General features: G+C 35.3%; 2 protein-coding genes across 2 annotated transcripts; one reads left to right on the top strand and one right to left on the bottom strand.

The window, feature by feature from the left end:
- Positions 1 to 12431: 12431 nt before the first annotated feature.
- LOC117790344 (peroxidase) lies at positions 12432 to 15894 on the top strand. Its single transcript, XM_034629765.1, has 8 exons — positions 12432 to 12613; positions 12673 to 12864; positions 12922 to 13133; positions 13192 to 13936; positions 14815 to 14971; positions 15032 to 15401; positions 15465 to 15570; positions 15633 to 15894. Exons 1-8 carry the CDS (start codon positions 12432 to 12434, stop codon positions 15739 to 15741), a joined length of 2073 nt encoding a protein of 690 aa, XP_034485656.1. The 3' UTR covers positions 15742 to 15894.
- Positions 15895 to 16895: 1001 nt separating this feature from the next.
- LOC117792149 (collagen alpha-1(III) chain) lies at positions 16896 to 18193 on the bottom strand. The gene is made up of 3 exons (XM_034632162.1): positions 18163 to 18193; positions 17856 to 18092; positions 16896 to 17794 (listed from the first exon to the last, which is right to left on the bottom strand). The coding sequence occupies exons 1-3, from the start codon at positions 18191 to 18193 to the stop codon at positions 16896 to 16898; spliced, it is 1167 nt and encodes a 388-aa protein (XP_034488053.1).
- Between the last annotated feature and the right edge of the window lie 428 nt (positions 18194 to 18621).

Raw genomic sequence — 18621 nt, 5'->3', positions numbered from 1 at the left:
AAAGGTGTCTGACGTTTCTTCAAAACTTGCGGGATTATTTGGCAAATGAACGATAAGGATCATTACGTAGACACACATTTCACATTTCTTAAGAGATTTTTAATGATCACTTCAAGGGTATAAAACCCATTTAATTCCATGTTTACTTACATAATTAATCGCTATTTGTTAATTTGTGTCCTCAGCCCCAGTAATCTAACTAATCTACCTATTTAAACCAGTTTCTGTTGACTACTGTTAATTACATATTTAAAAATAAATTACAGGCCATTGTAATACTTAAGACCTAAGCTAACTGTAAAGCCACACATACACTTACATATATGTGTGTGTAACAAAATAATTGTGTTAAAAACTACATTTGTTTTTTTTTGTTTTCATTAAAAGTAAGGTAATTATATTAAGATACCAACTGAGTGACCTTCATAGTTGAATTCGTTTTTATTATTTATTTTGTTGGTCTGCATCACGAATTGTTGTAGACCCACGACTTCCAACATCAAATGCAAACCCTTCCAATTTCAGTCTGAGATTAACTCCTTTGTGCCCCAAAGCCCTGCATCGTTGCTGGACAGCACATGAGCAATAGTTTAAGCCATCTAATTGGATACGCCCCCTCAGTCGGTTCAGGCCAGCCTCAAAGCAAACATTGTCGGCTGATATTAATCAATAAAGCGCTCGAAAATGCAAACATAATTTATAGACATATAGACACATCCATATATGTATAAGAGTTGTCTGTTACATTGAATGCGATTATTGGTAATGTTTTGAGCTGGGCCATTTGCATGTCATTCCATAGAACCTCGCTTCAAAACCGGACTTGAAAGTTCAGGCAATGCACATAAATGGGTACTCACATGCATAGTTTTATATTGTAAGCGTGTGTTGTTTAATGGGATTATAGTTCAAAATTCGACTTTTGGGCTAACTTGTGCCTACTTTCTCCATGTCTCTCTCTTTATATGTCTCTTAACTGGAATCTTAAGCCAGTTGCGCAATTATGTCTGAGTGAGAGATTGTATGAGTTGGTACGGCTATAACCACAATTTGACGACTTGCCATTCACTCTCTGATTACATTCATTTCAGTTATGGCTATTTTAAAACCCCAAACCCAGAAGTCAAATATGCAAATAGTCGTTACATATAGATTAACATGTTCAGTAGGAACCAGGAATTCATATCTTGCTAGTACTCGTATTATGTACAAATCAGTCTACCCATATAACATATGTATGAGCAAATTGTCTCTGTAAAATATGAAGTATTAATATAATTATGTCTTAATTTCAAGTCACGTCAACGACAGGTGGAAACAATAGCATACCTTTGTTTTACAGTTCCACTCAAAAGACTCAATTCAATTATGGTTCCATACGAACCGCAAAGTTATTTGAATATTTATACATTGTATATTGTATTTCTGGTTTTCAATGATTTCTCAATCTAATTATGAGTAGTAAGAAGTATGTAATTATGGGAACTGTTATATACAGTAATTAAATATTTGGCAGATAAATTGATTTTAAAGTGGGTTCATTTTGATAAATAATATATATGTTCTATTTTGCACTTTACTAAATAGTATATAGTTAACCCATTTGAATCACTCCCTTTGTTTACTCCGGCCCAATTATATGTCTAGGCTTAAGTGCTCTAAATACGAACCACACCAAACACCAAATACGAGTAGTAATAACGTTGTTAACATTTCTTATTTTGTCTGTACACAATGCCCGAATTGGGAAAACTTGTGGATGTCGAACATGCACCTGGTGTATTGGCCAAATCAAAAGCTAAACCAAAAGGCGATTCGACAAATTGCACGCTCTAGCTTCGGGGAGCTCAAGAACTCAAGACAATTCACCATGGCGACTAATTAATGTAAAAGCTTAAGCAAATAAAACTAATTACGCCATTAATTAGCTAAGCGTTACGTGGAATGCGGTTTTGACGGCTGCCACCATTCCAAATTACAACTAAATGCAACAAGAATTTATTTCGAATATATATAATTTCAAAAGCAGTGGAATTCTTAAAATAGCAAAGATTTAATTTGAGCTGTCACTTTGTATAACCTATCTGAATAAGGCCATCATGACAAGGATGCCAAAATTTGTAAGAAGATTCAGTTTGATGACTCGAGCCATAGAGCAAGAGCTTAGGAACTTCTTAACTCTTGGTTTCGAGCCTAGCTCAGATTTTTTTGCAAGCTATTCTTTAATACCTTAATATTTTAAGACTATAGAGCTTTTCAAAAACACTCTTAACTTTTTAAAAATAATCAGGCATGTTTTCAAATTTATTTTATGCAAAAATAAAACGCTAAATTAATTGCCGACGCTCCTAAAACCAAGGAAAACAATGCCTTACATATTAAAAGAAAATTATTTAGAGATTCAAGAGATTAAATATAAAGTTTATCGAATTAAATTAAATTATTTTTAAAATGGAATTAATATGCATGAAATGTTCCTAAAATTATAAATTTTGTTAAAAATGGAGATAAATTTATGGCAGTCGATTTTTGACTTCAAAAACATGTTCAAAAAAATGCAAATGACATTTAAAGAACGCTGACATTTAAAAACTCTGTTCTCAAAAGCAATTTGCTTTAAAATTCGTAGAGATTAATGGGAGCAAACGTTTTGATTTATTATGTTAATTATCCGTAGTCTCAAAATAAAGCATTTTTGGTATTACTTGAGGAGTTTTTATATGTCAGATTTGCTATATAATATAATTTACATGATATAAGTCTAACTGTGCCAAGTTTGAGCCAATCTATTTGTTACCACAAATGGAGAATGTAAAATTTTCTGTCTGCTGCCTTACAGTTGGCGTACATAAAATAAAACAAATAAAATTAAATGAATTAGCAAAAAACAAATCGTAAAGTCCAATCGATAATTTAATGGCACAATTTAATTTCAACTGCAGTTACTGACCTCTAAATATAGTATGTACTAAAAATGCAAAACGCAAAAAGTTTAAGCCAAAGAAAGCAGCTGACTCGCACAGATCAACCTGTTTGACTTGAGTTCGAGATGGGTTGCTTTCGGTTTCGGTTTCAGTTTCCACTGATGCAACTTAACTGCTCCAACAACAATTACTTGTACTCGTACATGAATTCAAAGTCAAGGTTTTCTACCACAATTGCAGCACAAGTCAGTCTGGTAGACGTCTGCGGCAGACGGCGCGGCACAGAGCGGGTTGGCCCCAACAGCATCTAGCCATAATTTGAGCCGATTACGACTTCATCTAGCCAAAGAGTTACAGACAACAAAGAGGCCCGCTCGTTAGCGGTGAATGAATGGGGTGGCAGTAAAAAGTGGCGTACGAACCGCACGTTTGAATGAGGCCGAAGAAAATCGCAGCAAGTTAAATGAATGAATGTAAATACAATTGTCGCGTAACATTACAACTGTTTATGATTACGCCGACAAATAAAATTTTCGCACGAAACATTATTGACTAAAATAAAAAGCACAACAAAAATTTATCGTGAATTTACTTTTAAAAAAGATTTAATATAAAGTAAAGTTCAATAATTTAAAATAAAAAAGCAAATTAAAACATATATGTAGTAGTCCGAATGGTATTTGTATTGGTATATTTGATCATATTTTTGATACTAATTTCCGACCAATTATAAGACAGCTAATATTAAAAGTACTTGTAGAGTTAATAAAATTAATTTTAAAACAAAGTATAAATTCTAGTGACTACACAGAAAAAAAGCATTGTAAAATTCAAGCTTAAAATTCTTGATTTAAGCACGTATTTTATAAGTATGTATTAAGGATATTATTTATAAATTAAAATAATACGTAGATAAAATGGCAACGATATTAAAAAGTCAACATTAAAACAGTTAAAGAAGCCTAAATTAGTTGATCCAACTGAATCAAATCTTACAGAGCCCCAAAAATTAAAATAATGTTGAGAAAAATCGAGGTATACCGTACTTCTAAAACCGCATTGGATTAATTTTAGCCTGGTATCCCGGATTTATTTTTCTGAGTACTGTCGAAATGAATAAGCTTAAGCTTATAGTACTAGGATATAATAAAATGTATTATATTATTTATTTATTATTACAAATACCCAAATAAACTAGCTAATAATAGAAAAAAGACAACTGAGAGTCTAGTTTGTATAAAAATAGATGGAAAGCTGGACTTGGCTATATTTATTATTATATTATATATATATTATAAACTAGCTAATAATAGAAAAAAGACAACTGAGAGTCTTGTTTGTATAAAAATAGATGGAAAGCTGGACTTGGCTATATTTACTTAGCCCGTTATCCCGTTATCAATGACTGTGTAGACTGTATATAGCAAGGCTGCCAAGTCGGTTCTAAAATTTAATTGACTTATAAAGTCAAGAAATAATTCAATCTATAAAAATATATTTTAGCATTAAATTGAACAGAGGTTCAAACCCAAACCTTGGGTTCAGGGACTCGCGAACCGAACCCAAGTGTTGGTCTATGGTTCGAACCGCCGAACCGAGCATTTATTCAAATTTGTGTGGCTTGCAGCCTTGGTATACAGTGACTATGTCAATATGGGACTCCTTAAAAGCGTCACACATTTCGTTACAAAATTGTAATACCCTCTGTGCAAGGGTATAAAAACACCTGTAAAATTCAATAGATAAAAGACGAACAGTCTTTTTGAACTGTGTTAAAGTCTAACTTAATAGCTACCTGTTAAAATGTATGCAGAAATGAAGAGTCTGATACGTATTATGTAAGTGCTTCCGAAATAACTGTGATACGCACTTATCCATGGATTTGTAGTCAACAAGACGTAATTGTTTGTCTCGCGTGTTCGTTGTCTTATTGTCTGTGCCTATGTGATAATGTCTTTCTTTGCCCGCTTCCGTTAAAAAAGACAATGCCACTTGGATTTGCTCTGGTTGGCATTTTCAGTGCCGCCGTCGTGGGGCCGGAACCGTGCCGGACGCGGCAATTGCGCTAAGAGCATCGTAATTACTTTAATTTTAATTGCACTATGAAATATTTGAACATGTGACGTTCACACTCAGTCAGGCGGCAGATCTTGAGAAAAGTTAACATTGAATAGGTGTTTTCATAAGAGATCCACAAAGTCTTCATTATTTAATCATATCTCTTTCAAACATTGACATCTGTCTCAACTGACATTATTTATATTTCCCCTAATTATGCATGTACGTGTACACATACACTTGCATGCTAGTGCACAGTGTATGTTATTTCAAATCACATTAAGATAACAGAAAAACTAGTCGCCAATTTATCGTGTTGCACGAAACTCACGCTCGGCAGGAAAATCAAATAATTTTTTCAGCATTGACTCAACTATCTCATTACTTGTTTGCAACTCTTGAAGGTTAAAGATAATATCCAAATTACCATTACGCAAAAAAAAAACCTTTTAAAAGATTTCATTTGCACTTTCCCATTGAAACGGAGAGCACTTTTTTGTCTGGTGAGATTGGACATTTGTCAAATAAAATTTCACCACAATTTGCAAAAACAAAGTGACGTATACGCACTGTTGTTTTAACTTGGTTTTGTCCATCCTAGCCGAAGTTCGTTCAATTCGGCCGACTATATCATATAGCTGTCATAGGACCGATCGGTCAAAGATCAACTTTTAGTATGAAAAAGTTTTTTGTTATTTGAGATATTTTATCCAAACTGTTAGAATATGCATTTAAGTTGGTTTTTAAAATTCTGACCAAATTTGGTTTAATTTGATCATATCATATAATTGCCATAGGAACAATTGGTCGAAAATCAGGTTATATAAAAGAGTACATGGGCTCAGGGTATCCTACTATCGAGCGTGCTCGACTGTAGCCGAGGGTAGACGAGCGAAGCGAGCACGGGGCTTGTTTTGTTTTGAATCTATAAAGTTGGTAATACTTAGGGAAGAGTTTTTGAAAATGCACTCAGTCCGACACATTTGAACGCTCAAATCCGCTTTGAGTTATAACTTTTATATTTTTTTTGACTTCCAATTCGGTGATAAACTTGTATATATATAGCTCATAGCTATTTTTTATAAAAAAAAATTTGAGCATTTAGAAAAGAAAATTATGAACTCTTGCAGTTTTAGTACAAATGTCTAAATGTCAATAATTTTACAGTGACCAGAACATTAATATGCACAAAATATTGTAGGTCTAATTAAATCAGCATATGGCTCTTAAGCTCGTAAATATGTCGCAGACATAAATGTAAATAGGAAATACATAAATAATTATGCATTTGTCTCAAGCATAGCACCTGCTTGGCAATAGGAACTTGGTCAATAACAAGTCGTACGTTACAAGCATTATAAAACATTTTAGACATTGTCTATTTATGTCTATATAAAAAATGCATACTGTAAAAAATTAACGTAAATATTGCAACTTAGTACGCACAAAATGAAAAATAAATATAATATAAATATCATAGAGTGAGAACCGACAAACGAATAGTGAATAAGGCATATGAGTGCTCGCAATCGTACTCGTAAGCACCCTGCAGATTCATATCTGCGGGTCGTCCACTGGCAGCCTGCAGTTTTTATTATGACGCTATGTTATGTAATTAAAAGTAAAGCAAATACAACTAGCTCCATGGACCTGCACTGCAGTTGGAGTCGTGATATGTCAGACTCGGAATAGCGAAAGGCAATTTGAGGCATTGCATTTACCTTGGAATCGGACCAAGAACGTATAATAAAACTCCTGTGTCAGCTGCCGTTGGCTTTTAGGTCTACTGCCTAAAGGTGTAAGATAAGTTCAAATAAAAATGTAAGAAATATAAACAATAAACAATCGAATTGCACTGTTGTATTTCACAAATAGGTTACAAAAACATGAGTATATTGACCTTTGTCTGTTTTTAGTTAAGACTGGTATAATACTATTTGAAATTGGCTTGTAGATTGTCACCAGTTTCTTTGCGGTTTTAAAAGTAAAGGGAAATAAGAGTTTAAAGATAATTAAATATGACGAAATATTTCACATGCATTATGATCATAAAAAAGTCTATTTTTTAGTCATACGCATAAAAAACAAAACGCATTGATTTGACTTAACATGTTAAGGTAATTTTAGATCTCATTCATTCATCTACATGATAGAGCTTAATAGGTATCTACAAAGTGCCAAAACGTATTTTGACTTCCCCTGAAACCAGTTTCATGCCGTTTTTTAAATTCGGACCGAAACAGTTAAGAATCAATTAGTATGGAGCATCTAAATTTACGACCGTAAAGGCGATTGCAAATTGCACTTACAATTAGAAAATACCAGTCTCTGTGTTTGTAATAAATTCGTCTTACCAAAATGCGACCAGTCCAGTCCTGCCCAACGAGTACATAAAGCGTTTATCATTCAACTGCGTGAGTACCCGAATGAGTGTCTCGAATCTCAAATCTCGAGAGTCTCGAGTGTTAAATGTTTCGGTCATGTGACTTTTGACTAGGTGCAGCTAAAGCTGTGCTACATTTGATCAGAGTCACATGACTTTTTGGGAACATGACTTAACGAACATGTGTGGGGGCTGCCTTCTCATTGGCATCAATTATGTTGTATAGTGCAGTGTACACTGTACAGCTGTCAAGTCGTTGCGTGATTTTTATTTGCTTTGATTTCGATGGCAGTAAAAACTTTAAGCATATTTTGTAATTATCGCAATGATCTCAGAAGTTGCAAGATCTTGCACAACTTTATTAAGTCCACGTTCAAATACCAGAGCAACTGCCTCCCAATTTGCACTTTAAGGTGCACTGCGTCTCTATTTGGTACTCTATGATCGATACTTGGGACACTTTCACTTTAAATGGCAATTTCAATTAGTGCTTGTTTCCCAGATCAATCGGCATGTCTACGATTTGTGTTCAGATCACGTCGGCATATCGAAGTTTTGACATACCTTTAACTATCCCGTCATCTCCCAATTTCCTCCGACCAATTGGATTGCAACAAAGATCTAGACAGATATGTACATCTGTATCCATAGTGACTTTTGCTCCCTATATGGCTGCCAATCCATCAATAAATCAATCATTTTGCACTCAATTTCTTTGGTGCAGTGCATGGAGCAGTTTTACACTTTAATGATCACCAAATGTCTTTTGACGATATGAATTTGATTTTAATTAGAAGCCGTTAAAGTCGTAAAAAATTTGCTCGCATTCTCTCAATTTGGCCATGATTGGCCTTAGATTGGTATAGCCTTTATTGCATCACATTAACGGAGTGGTTTTTGGTGGTGGGCTCGAGTTTATTTTACCGGTTAATGCTTAACTTTGGACTTGGGACATTAAAATACTCTACATTTATATATACAGCATATTAGCCGCTTTCTACCCTCTAACATCTGTTGTTATTAAACTTGAGATAAGAAGCTTTATATCCAAATAATACTAACATAAATTTCATAAATTTAGCCAAGTAATTGTTTTAACCAAATAAGAAATTCACACCTTTTTTCATAGTTCATCATAGTAATAAAAAGTGGGTTTAGCTTTTATAAAAATAAAAATCAAACATGTGAATCTATTATTTTATTAAAAATGATTGCTTGACCTTCTGTTTATATATTTTATTTTAGTCCCATAACGTCATCATCAGTAATTGCTGAATAAAATGCTGTCAACAGCTTTGTCACTTTGTTGAAAAACGATTTTTTAAATGGTTCCCAGGCGAGGATCATTCTGGAATACATAAAATCTAGTCATTGTCGCAGTCACGAACTAGAACAGAAGTTGATTTAATAGTAGATATTTAATCGGCATGCTAAACGATCTTAATTATTAAAAAAGTACAATGCTGATGTTGGCCATGACCATGTTGGCCTTGTCCAAAGTCAACTTTGTATATTTTTAAGATCACAGCAATATCAAAATAAATAAAACAGTTTGACTTTCTTGTCTCGGACAAGATGAATACTTAAATACTTACGTCAATGATCGTTTAATGAAATTGAAAGTAAAATGCAATTCTAAGCTTGGGTATCAGATTGGACTGGTTGACTATAAATATGTTATATAGTGGGTAGGGAATTCAGTGAACTAGGAAGCCGAAATGGTGCAGATCGAACTGATCGGACTGCATTGTCTCTTTGCTATTGTTGGCCCATTGTTAGCCATTGTTAGCCATGCAATTAAAACATAGACACAATTTGTGTTCGTTTCTGTCACGGCAGCTGCTGCTGCCAATGGCCAATGAGCATTTGCATTTTGCATTTGCAAGATTTGCATGCAGCTGGCATTTTGCACAAAAAAGCAAAGGTCTGACTGAATTGGGAGTCGTGGCTGCGATGGTGGCTAAATCAGTCTAGGTCTAAGCTCGAGGCCAAAATACTAGAGACAAATTCATTATGTAAAACCAGACAGACACTTTATACTAACGTTTCAGCCGATTCAGTCTGTTTACATAAGTAGCCTGCAAATTGATCAAATGTTCAGCCACAATACGAGCACTCTTATTAACAATTATGAGACTTTTCACGCTTGCACAGTTCACATTGCATGAGTATGAATACGAGTACAAGTACGAATATACTCAGATTGATTGTATGGGTTATTCGTAGCTTAGGCAAATACCAGCAGCAAATTGTTGGCCTGCGCACATGAACATGTTTTTTTTTTTTTGTGCAAATGTCGCAATGCAAATGAATAATAATGAATACATTCCAAATAGGTGATGAAACCAGTTGTGACCATAACTTTAAAGGAGTCTGTGTCTGTCTATGCCTCTGTCTGCCAGGCTCAGATCGATTGTTGATTGTTACAAAGAAAAAAAAAAACGGTTCCCTAACTGGTCCACTCGATGGCCCACTTGCAGCTTTCGTGTTTGTTGTCAGTTAACATAAAACGTGTCCACAAATTTTACGTTTTACGTTGCCAGCTAACACAGTCAGTACTTCATCTACAATACCTCTTAAGTGAATTAATTTTGCCTTCATTTGAAATTGTAATGCCAGTCCAGGATGTCATTGAATGGAAACCAACATACTCTTTAAAACAGGGTATGGCTTGTCTTTTAATGTGCATTTCGTTGTATACTATTTAAATGAATACTAGTTCCAGATGTAGATGATTAATGTTCATAACTTATTAGGCATTACTCTTACGCTTAATTACTTCAAAGCGGTTATAACCAAAAAAAAAGTCACGATTTTCGAGTTTATAGTGCAGGGTTAATCTTTATCCCACAAAAAAAACCTCTAAACGAGGTAAAAGTCTAGTGACGAAAGCAATTTCTAGACCCAAAATTTCTGATATCCAATTTTGTGACGAACAAAATTCAGTTTAATCTAAAAATTTTAAATAAAAATATAAATTAATATAAAAAAACGAAAATTGGCATTGTGCACTGTGAGTAAAAAGGGTGATCTTCTTTGTACATAAAAATAACTTTTGCGCAGTGCCGAATGCCAATTTTCGTTTTTTATATTAATTATATTTTATTTAAAATTTTAGATTAAACTGAATTTGTTCGTCAAAATTGATATCAGAAATTTTGGGTCTAGAAATCACTAGACTTTACCTCGTTTAGATTTTGTGGATATCAGAAATTTTGCAATTGCTTTTGCTTTTGACATTGTAACTTTATCATTAATGCAGGCAAATAGTAAAATATAAAAATTTAGTTGTTGAACGTATTTCATATTTAAAAAAATTTTTCTTTAATTATAAAGAAAACTAGGGGCCCGCCCTGCTCGCTTTAACTCGCGTTGCTACAGCCGAGCATACTATACTGTCGGAGACCTCGTACTTACTATGAAAAAAAAGTTTTTCATACTAAGACTTGATTTCACCCGATCGGTCCTATGACAGCTATATGATATAGTGGTTCCGATTAGAACCAACTTTGTTCAGGATATATAAGTCTTAAATAAATGCATATTCTATTAGTTTGGTTACGATATCTAGTAAAACAAAAAAGTTTTTCATACTAAGACTTAATATTGGACCGATCGGTCCTATGACAGCTATATGATATAGTGGTCCGATTTGAACCAACTTTGGTCAGGATATATAAAACCAAGTTAAATGCATATTGTATTAGTTTGGTTAAGATTTCTCATTAAACAAAAAAGTTTTTCATACTAAAACCCAATTTTGACCCGATCGGTCCTATGACAGCTATATGATATAGTGGTCCGATTTGAACCAACTTTGGTCAGAATATATAAAACCAAGTTAAATGCATATTGTATCATTTTGGTTGAGATATCTTATAAAACCAAAAAGTTTTTCGTACTAAAACGTGATTTTCGACCGATGGAAAAAGGTATTTATTCACTTAACAGGTAATATCTTCCGAACCCCTCAACCAAAATTTATGTTTCATATACCAAAAAACGCGAAATTGTACGTATTACAACATATTAAAATTTAACAAAAATCGTTAGAGCCGTTTTGTCAGAAATCGCCAAAATGTAAGCTAAAAAACTTTATTTCACCTGTAAAATGTTACCTGAGTACTTTAGAAAAAAAGTTTAAAGGTACGCCTAAAAGCCCTCAAACACACCTTTCTAATGATATATAGAACATATCTGTAGCTTCTAGGGTTTGGAAACTGTTGAGGTTTCAATTTTGGCGGGATTTAGCGTTTTCCCGCTAAACTAGCGGGAAATTGAAAAAGTCGTAGAACAAACATTTCTAGATTTTTGAAAAGGAATCAATCCCCATCATTACATTTAAGCTTCTTTAGCGCTTTGATGCAAACAGACAAACAGACAAACAGACAAACAGACAAACAAACTGACTTTTCATTTCATTTTGAGAAGTCCACTAAAATTTTCAAATTTATTTATCTTTTGAACCAGTTATCGGATTTGGGGGATTGAGGTATCAATCGACGCGTATTTTAAGTAGAATTTTTAAAAATAATAAATTTTACCAAAAAGCCCCAACGGCCCCATAAGCTGCAATTATCAAAATTTTCCTCCACTTACACCCCGTATCTCATGACCCAGGTTGGTTAGAAAAAGTTTTAGTACGCCATTTTGTAAGTTAGAACTAAACCTGTCGATCGGTATATAACTTGATCTGATCGGACAGTCGGCGCAAATTTTCCAACTTAGCTGTATATATAGTTAGTCGCCTTTCGCACCCTTCGTGCTGCTTTCGTCACTAACGCGAACTGCCGTCCGCAGTGATTAGTCGCCTTTCGCACCCTTCGTGCTGCTTTCGTCACTAACGCGAACTGCCGTCCGCAGTGATATCTTGTGTAAAAAAATCATAATAATATCTTGTATATTTTTCATGTGAGAATCAAAAAAAATTCTTGTTATTATTGCAAAGTTTTCAATCGGTTTTTTGGTTAGTAATCAGTCTTTAGATCTTATAGCAAACGAAGATAACTAGTTTTCTAACTTGAAATTATATTTGATTGACTTCTACACCCATTCATTAATTTCAGATGTCATCCCAGCGAAACATGCTGCTCCTCAGCATTTTAGGTCTGGTTTCTTGTGCCGTAGGTCTGAAAGTATCTACTGGATACCACATTGTGCACAATGAGCAGCCGCAATCCCACTCTCAATTTGGATCCAACTATCATGGATTTCGGTATCTGCAAGGATCAGCTCCATATTTAATAGGGTAAGTGCAGGTAGAGTAATTTCAATTGTCCAGTTTTTCAAATTCATTTTTTACCTTAGAAATGCATTGCCTTTGGATACTTCGCCGGCGCCACAAAACCCTTTCCTTCCAGTTTCGGGTCCTCAAGCTCCGATGCCAGCACGGGTGCCATGTGCTAATCCTCCGGCGGTGTGTGAGAAATCTGCCTATCGAACGATGGATGGCTCCTGTAATCATCTGGAGCAACCAGGGCTGGGTGTGCCCAATACTAAGTAATAGTTTGAAGCACTTTTGATTTTTTCCAATCTTACGTAATGTTATACCTCTAGGTATGGACGATTGCTGAGTGCCAAATACGCCGACGGAATATCGGCTCCTACCCGATCTGTAACTGGGGATGAGCTGCCCAGTGCACGTCTGGTATCTCTGGTGGTGTTCGGCGAAAAGGAAGTTGCTGATCCGGAATACACGCTCCACAATATGCAGTGGGGACAGATTATGACACACGACATGAGCATGCAGGCGGGCGGAACTCAATCTAGTATGAATTACCTGAAGATATTACCCAATTGTTGACTAACGACTATCTAATCCCATAGAGAAACATCCCACTCGCTGTTGTACCGATGATGGTCGTCTGATAGGCTTGGACACTGCACATAGAACCTGCTTTGCTATCATCGTGCCTCCGCATGATCCGGCTTACTCTCAAGTTGGTACGGAATGTCTTAACTTTGTTCGCACGGTGACAGATCGCGACTCCAACTGCCAGTATTCGGGTGGACCGGCGGAGCAGCTAACTGTGGTCACCTCCTATCTGGACCTTTCCCTAGTCTATGGCAATTCAATGCAACAGAATAGCGAAATTCGTGAGTTCCAAGGAGGCCGCATGATTGTTGAGGAGCGCAATGGAGCCAAGTGGTTGCCGTTATCAAGAAACGTGACCGGCGACTGTGATGCCGTTGATCCCAACGAGGTCTGCTACAGAGCTGGGGATGTACGTGTTAACCAGAATCCCGGACTGGCCATCTTGCAGACCGTGTTGCTCCGTGAGCACAACCGCATTGCCGATGTTCTCTCTGCACTAAATCCTCACTTTGATGATCGCACGCTCTTCCAGGAAGCACGCAAGATCAATATTGCTCAGTACCAGCATATAAGCTACTATGAATGGTTGCCAATTTTCCTGGGAGGTGAGAATATGTTGAAGAACCGCCTGATATACAAGGCACCCGGAGGAAGCTATGTGAATGACTATGACACAAAAATTGATCCGAGTGTTCTAAATGAGCACGCTACAGCCGCATTTAGATACTTCCATTCTCAAATCGAGGGTAGATTGGAGTAAGTATAAAATACTTATTATATCCATCTTTTCAATAACTTTGCAATTTGAATTATAGTATTTTCATTACTTCATTTGTAAGTAAGAGAGAGATCACAAATAATGATTATTTCTCTTTTTGTTTATTCAAAAAATCAACGACAAGAAAGAAATATACAAGAAAAAGAAAAACACCATAATAATGCTTTGAATGGAATCTTTGCATTTTTACCATGATTTAAAATTATACATTTTTATGGATTTTCATTAATGATAATTATCATTATCGGCATTATAATGATTATTTTTGAGTATTTTATAAAATCATAATCATAATATTTGAGTGAAGAAAATAAAAATCACATGTAATCATAGCTTCTGATTTTTAATTTTTGTTTATCAAAATAAAAATCAACTGCAATTTATGGTACGGGTAGGACTTTTTCTCAATACTGTCTCTTGTACTTATAAAGCGTACCCAGAACTCCAACAAGTCAAATAAAACTGGATTCAAAAATTATTGCTCAAGTATCATTTTTATTAGTTTTGCAATGATTCAAGTGAATTAAGTCGAAGATAATGATTTTTTTTCAATAGCCTTATGTATTCAAGTTCTACCCGTAAGCCATAGGTTACAAATATTTTTTTAATTTTGATAAGAAATATTTGAAAAAAAAGTAGAAGAAGGAAGATATATTAACATAAATTTTTTTATAGCGAAATTCAGCTTAAATAAAACTTTATTTTTTTTCATTACTTAAGATACTTTACTTAAGATACTTAAGATAACTTTAAATTACCTTTTTTACATAAAGGTATCTACGAGGGTATACAATCTTCGGCTTGTCGAAGAGAACTTTTAATTTTTGTTATTTATTTAATTTATATTTTTCTTTAGTCTTCTATCCGAACTACGTGCAGTTCTTGGCTCACTGACCCTTAGTGACTGGTTCAATCGTCCTGGTATTATTGAAGTCGGCGATAACTTTGATTCCCTCACTAGAGGTCACGCCACACAACCAGAAGAATTGACGGACATAAACTTTGACAAGCAGGTAAGCACACAATCAGACAATTACTTTTGTTTTTATAGTAATATATATGTTATTTGTCAGATTAAACATTTCTTATTTAGACGCAATATGCCATTTGGTTCAGATTTGCGATCTTTGGATATTCAACGGAATCGTGATCATGGACTTGCTTCCTATAATGATATGCGAGAATTCTGCGGTCTAAGTCGAGCACATTCTTGGGAGGGATATGGCGATCTGATCAGTCCGGAAACACTAGGCAAACTGAAGTCCCTCTATGATAGCCATGAAGATGTGGACCTAACAGTTGGTGCCTCATTAGAGTCACATGTTGCCGGTTCTTTGGCAGGTCCAACTTTCCTTTGCATCCTTACGGAACAGTTTTACAGAACCCGTGTCGGTGATCGTTTCTTCTTTGAAAATGGCGACAAGCTTACTGGTTTTACTCCAGGTACTGTACTTGGTTTTCAATCTTGTTAATATTAATTAAAATTATATAATATCCTTTACCCAGACCAATTGGTGGAGCTACGTAAAGCAAGCATGGCGCGTTTACTCTGCGATAATGGAAACAATATTGCTTCTATGCAGCCTGCTGCTTTCAGAACGGTCTCGGGATCGTAAGTACCTTGAGATTATCTTATTTATGTGTAAAGTCTAATATTGTATTATTGTGTGATAGGAACCCTGTGGTGCCATGCTCCAACATTCCGCAAGTTGACCTTACCAAGTGGATTGATCAAGCTCAACATGCCCCCGCAGATCATTCGATTCTGTTTGGAAAGAAATGATCATTTTCAAGATGTACACATGCGGATCTGTCAATAACTAGTTCAAAATATAATAACATTTAGTATAATCAGTTTAACAATTGTCAAATAGAATTCCATGTATTATATTGCCCATTTTGATGTACATAAAATCATAATCAGTATATAAGAAAATTAAAACGTTTATTATTTTGGTTATTAATTTTAAAATAGTATTATCGTTTGGGATGCATATGAATAGAAAATAGCTTTCATGACAGCTTTCATGATCTTAAATTTCATTAGAATTCAAAACATTTTCAGATGATTTCTAATAATTCCCTTTTTGTTTATAATTCGGTCGTTTATTGAATATTTCCCTTTGTAAAATGACTTTCAGCTTGCCTCTTTGTACAATAACTCTTTATGCTCAAAGACATAAACGAAAGCCACCAATAAAACAGGTTGAGCACTGAAGAATTCAACAGAACATAATTTATTGATAATCTGAAATTTGCATATGTATTGATATATATATTAATGGATGTGTTGATTGTAATAATATATTTATTTGTTTAAAAATGAAATGAGTAAAAACAATATGATTGAATTGAGACACCTTTCAGCATCAACAACTCAAATATCAGACCATTCATATTAAAATATCGTTGTATCTGTCATCATGTAAGTATACCTTCGCTTTTATATTATTAGAAAGGGTAAAATGGCATTATTTCTTTATGCAAATGGATCTAACAAAAAGAAGAACAACTCCCTGCCCCTGTCTACTATATACTAGTATCATCATCAGGTATGGAAACTCAAACTCTTTAATATAATTACGAATGATCATCATATCTTTCGAACTTTATTAAACTAAGTCAGACTATTTGCTTACAAAATAACGTGTATTTAGTTTTTTGTAAAACTTTTTATATAGCGTTCCTATGATTTTTTGTACTGTTCTCTGCGAAGAGACTCGCCTGCGACTGGAATGATATAGCTATATATATATAGATTCCGGTTGTCCAATCTACATATTTTTCAAATAACATACATATATAGTTAACTTGTTATTTTTTACGATGATTGTCATTTAAAAATGTTAAATAAAAGATTTTATATGAAAGGCATATCTAAAATCTTCAACAAAAAATACGTTCTGTTTAATTTCTTATTCAATCAGATCAGTTTGTTTATTCATGGCTTTTCTTAAGGGAATATATGTGAAATGGATGATGTTGTGTGCTGATGGCCAATATTATTGGCTTTTTACTGCTTCGTCCTTCCACAGTATTATTGTCTTCGGTCATGTTGTCTCCATTTGAATCGGGTATTAATTGAAGATCTTCGACGCTGTGATCATTTTCGGATACATTATTATTATCCTCGTTTTCTGTCATATTATCGCTAGTTTCAGCCTCATCAAATACGGTTTCTGTTAGGTAGGACATCGATGAATCTGTTATTTCGTTTTGGTCGAGCAAATTTTGTTCATTAAAAGCATCCAAGTCGAAGTTGTCAGACTCCCCCGTTTCATCCCTTTGATGATCTTGCTGAGCATAATATTGATTGTATTGCTCAGCTCTCCAAGGATGACCTGGATGTCCTGGATGATGGGGATGTCCTGGATGGTGGGGATGACCTGGATTATTGGGTTGCCCTGGATACCCTGGGTGATGTGGATGTCCTGGGTGGTGTGGATGTCCTGGATGGTGGGGATGTCCCGGCTGCGTGTGCCCTGGATACCCAGGATGTCCTGGATAGCCCGGGTATCCTGGGTGCCCCGGATACCCAGGATATCCTGGACTTCCGTTACCACCCTTATGACCCTTATTACCACCCTTATGGCCCTTGTGACCCTTATGATGGTGCCCCTTATGTGGATGGGGTACTGGAACGGGAATTATTATTGGTGGTTGAGGATAAATAGGTGGATGCATGGGCCACGGCTTATGACCTATGTGACCTGGATGGCCAGGAGGTCCAATTGGTCCCTGGTGACCTGGCAACCCAGGTGGTCCAAAGTGACCCCTGTCTCCCTTATCGCCCTTGTCTCCTTTGTGACCAGGGTGTCCTGGCTTTCCCGTTGAACCTGCAGAATAATTTTAAGCTTACAAACTGAACGTAAGTCCTTATTCGAGCAAGCTACTTACCGGCTGGACCAGGCGGACCCGGGGGTCCTGGAGGACCTGGTGGAGATGGAGGACAAAAACATTGTTGGGGAGGATGTGGATGATGAGGATAGTATGGTGATGGTAGCTTGTAAACTACACTGGGTGGGGCTGGAGCTGGAGCTGGAACCGGCGACTGAATCGTTGCAACGAATCTTCCAGTTTCTTGATCACTCTTTTTCCCGCTCACTGAGCCAAGATTGCTGCCAATGGATAAACCTGTAAAAAAACATATATTTAAGCTCTTTTTTCCATCTAATTTATGTGTTAATAGGATAATTTAACTTACCAAAGCAGATGATCGCTATGATCAGTTTCATGGTAAAACAGAATATGTTGCCTTTTGCCGATGAATCGATCACTTTTATACCTTTTATACATTTTTGCATAACAAACAGAATATTAACAAGCCGAAATTTATTTAAAATATTTACTTTCATTAATCTAGATTCTATAGAACCGTTATGAATCACATTCATTCATGTGATCAATCCATCTTTTATCTAGGTTTCTTTACACCTTTATGTATTGTATTGAAGTTGTGGATCTTTAACATAAAATTCTCATTGGCTTTGCATAATAAAAGTAGTGACAATATGTCATTTTCGATTTCGCTCTTTCGTCACGGATTTACAAACTTGTCGCGCGTCAGAAAGAATATAATTAGCCCAAATACAAAAACTTTAGAATACAGCTATAAGAAACCGCAAGGTCAGAGCGAAAGTGTAAAGGTTAACTGTCTATCTTA

The sequence above is a fragment of the Drosophila innubila genome (genome assembly GCF_004354385.1).
Source record: "Drosophila innubila isolate TH190305 chromosome 3R unlocalized genomic scaffold, UK_Dinn_1.0 2_E_3R, whole genome shotgun sequence".
Lineage (NCBI taxonomy): Eukaryota > Metazoa > Arthropoda > Insecta > Diptera > Drosophilidae > Drosophila > Drosophila innubila.
The sequence above is the reverse complement of the archived record's forward strand: the minus strand, read 5'-3'. Positions and strand labels throughout refer to the sequence as shown.

Bases quoted from the DNA above. Each gene is read 5' to 3' on its own strand.
- LOC117790344 (XM_034629765.1), top strand. From the start codon at position 12,432: ATGTCATCCCAGCGAAACATGCTGCTCCTCAGCATTTTAGGTCTGGTT. The intron at 13,937-14,814 runs GTAAGTATAAAA...ATTTTTCTTTAG, and splicing joins CAAATCGAGGGTAGATTGGA to TCTTCTATCCGAACTACGTG. The intron at 14,972-15,031 runs GTAAGCACACAA...GTTATTTGTCAG, and splicing joins ACATAAACTTTGACAAGCAG to ATTAAACATTTCTTATTTAG.
- LOC117792149 (XM_034632162.1), bottom strand. From the start codon at position 18,193: ATGAAACTGATCATAGCGATCATCTGCTTTG. The intron at 18,093-18,162 runs GTAAGTTAAATT...GTTTTTTTACAG, and splicing joins CATAGCGATCATCTGCTTTG to GTTTATCCATTGGCAGCAAT. The intron at 17,795-17,855 runs GTAAGTAGCTTG...ATTATTCTGCAG, and splicing joins GGGTCCGCCTGGTCCAGCCG to GTTCAACGGGAAAGCCAGGA.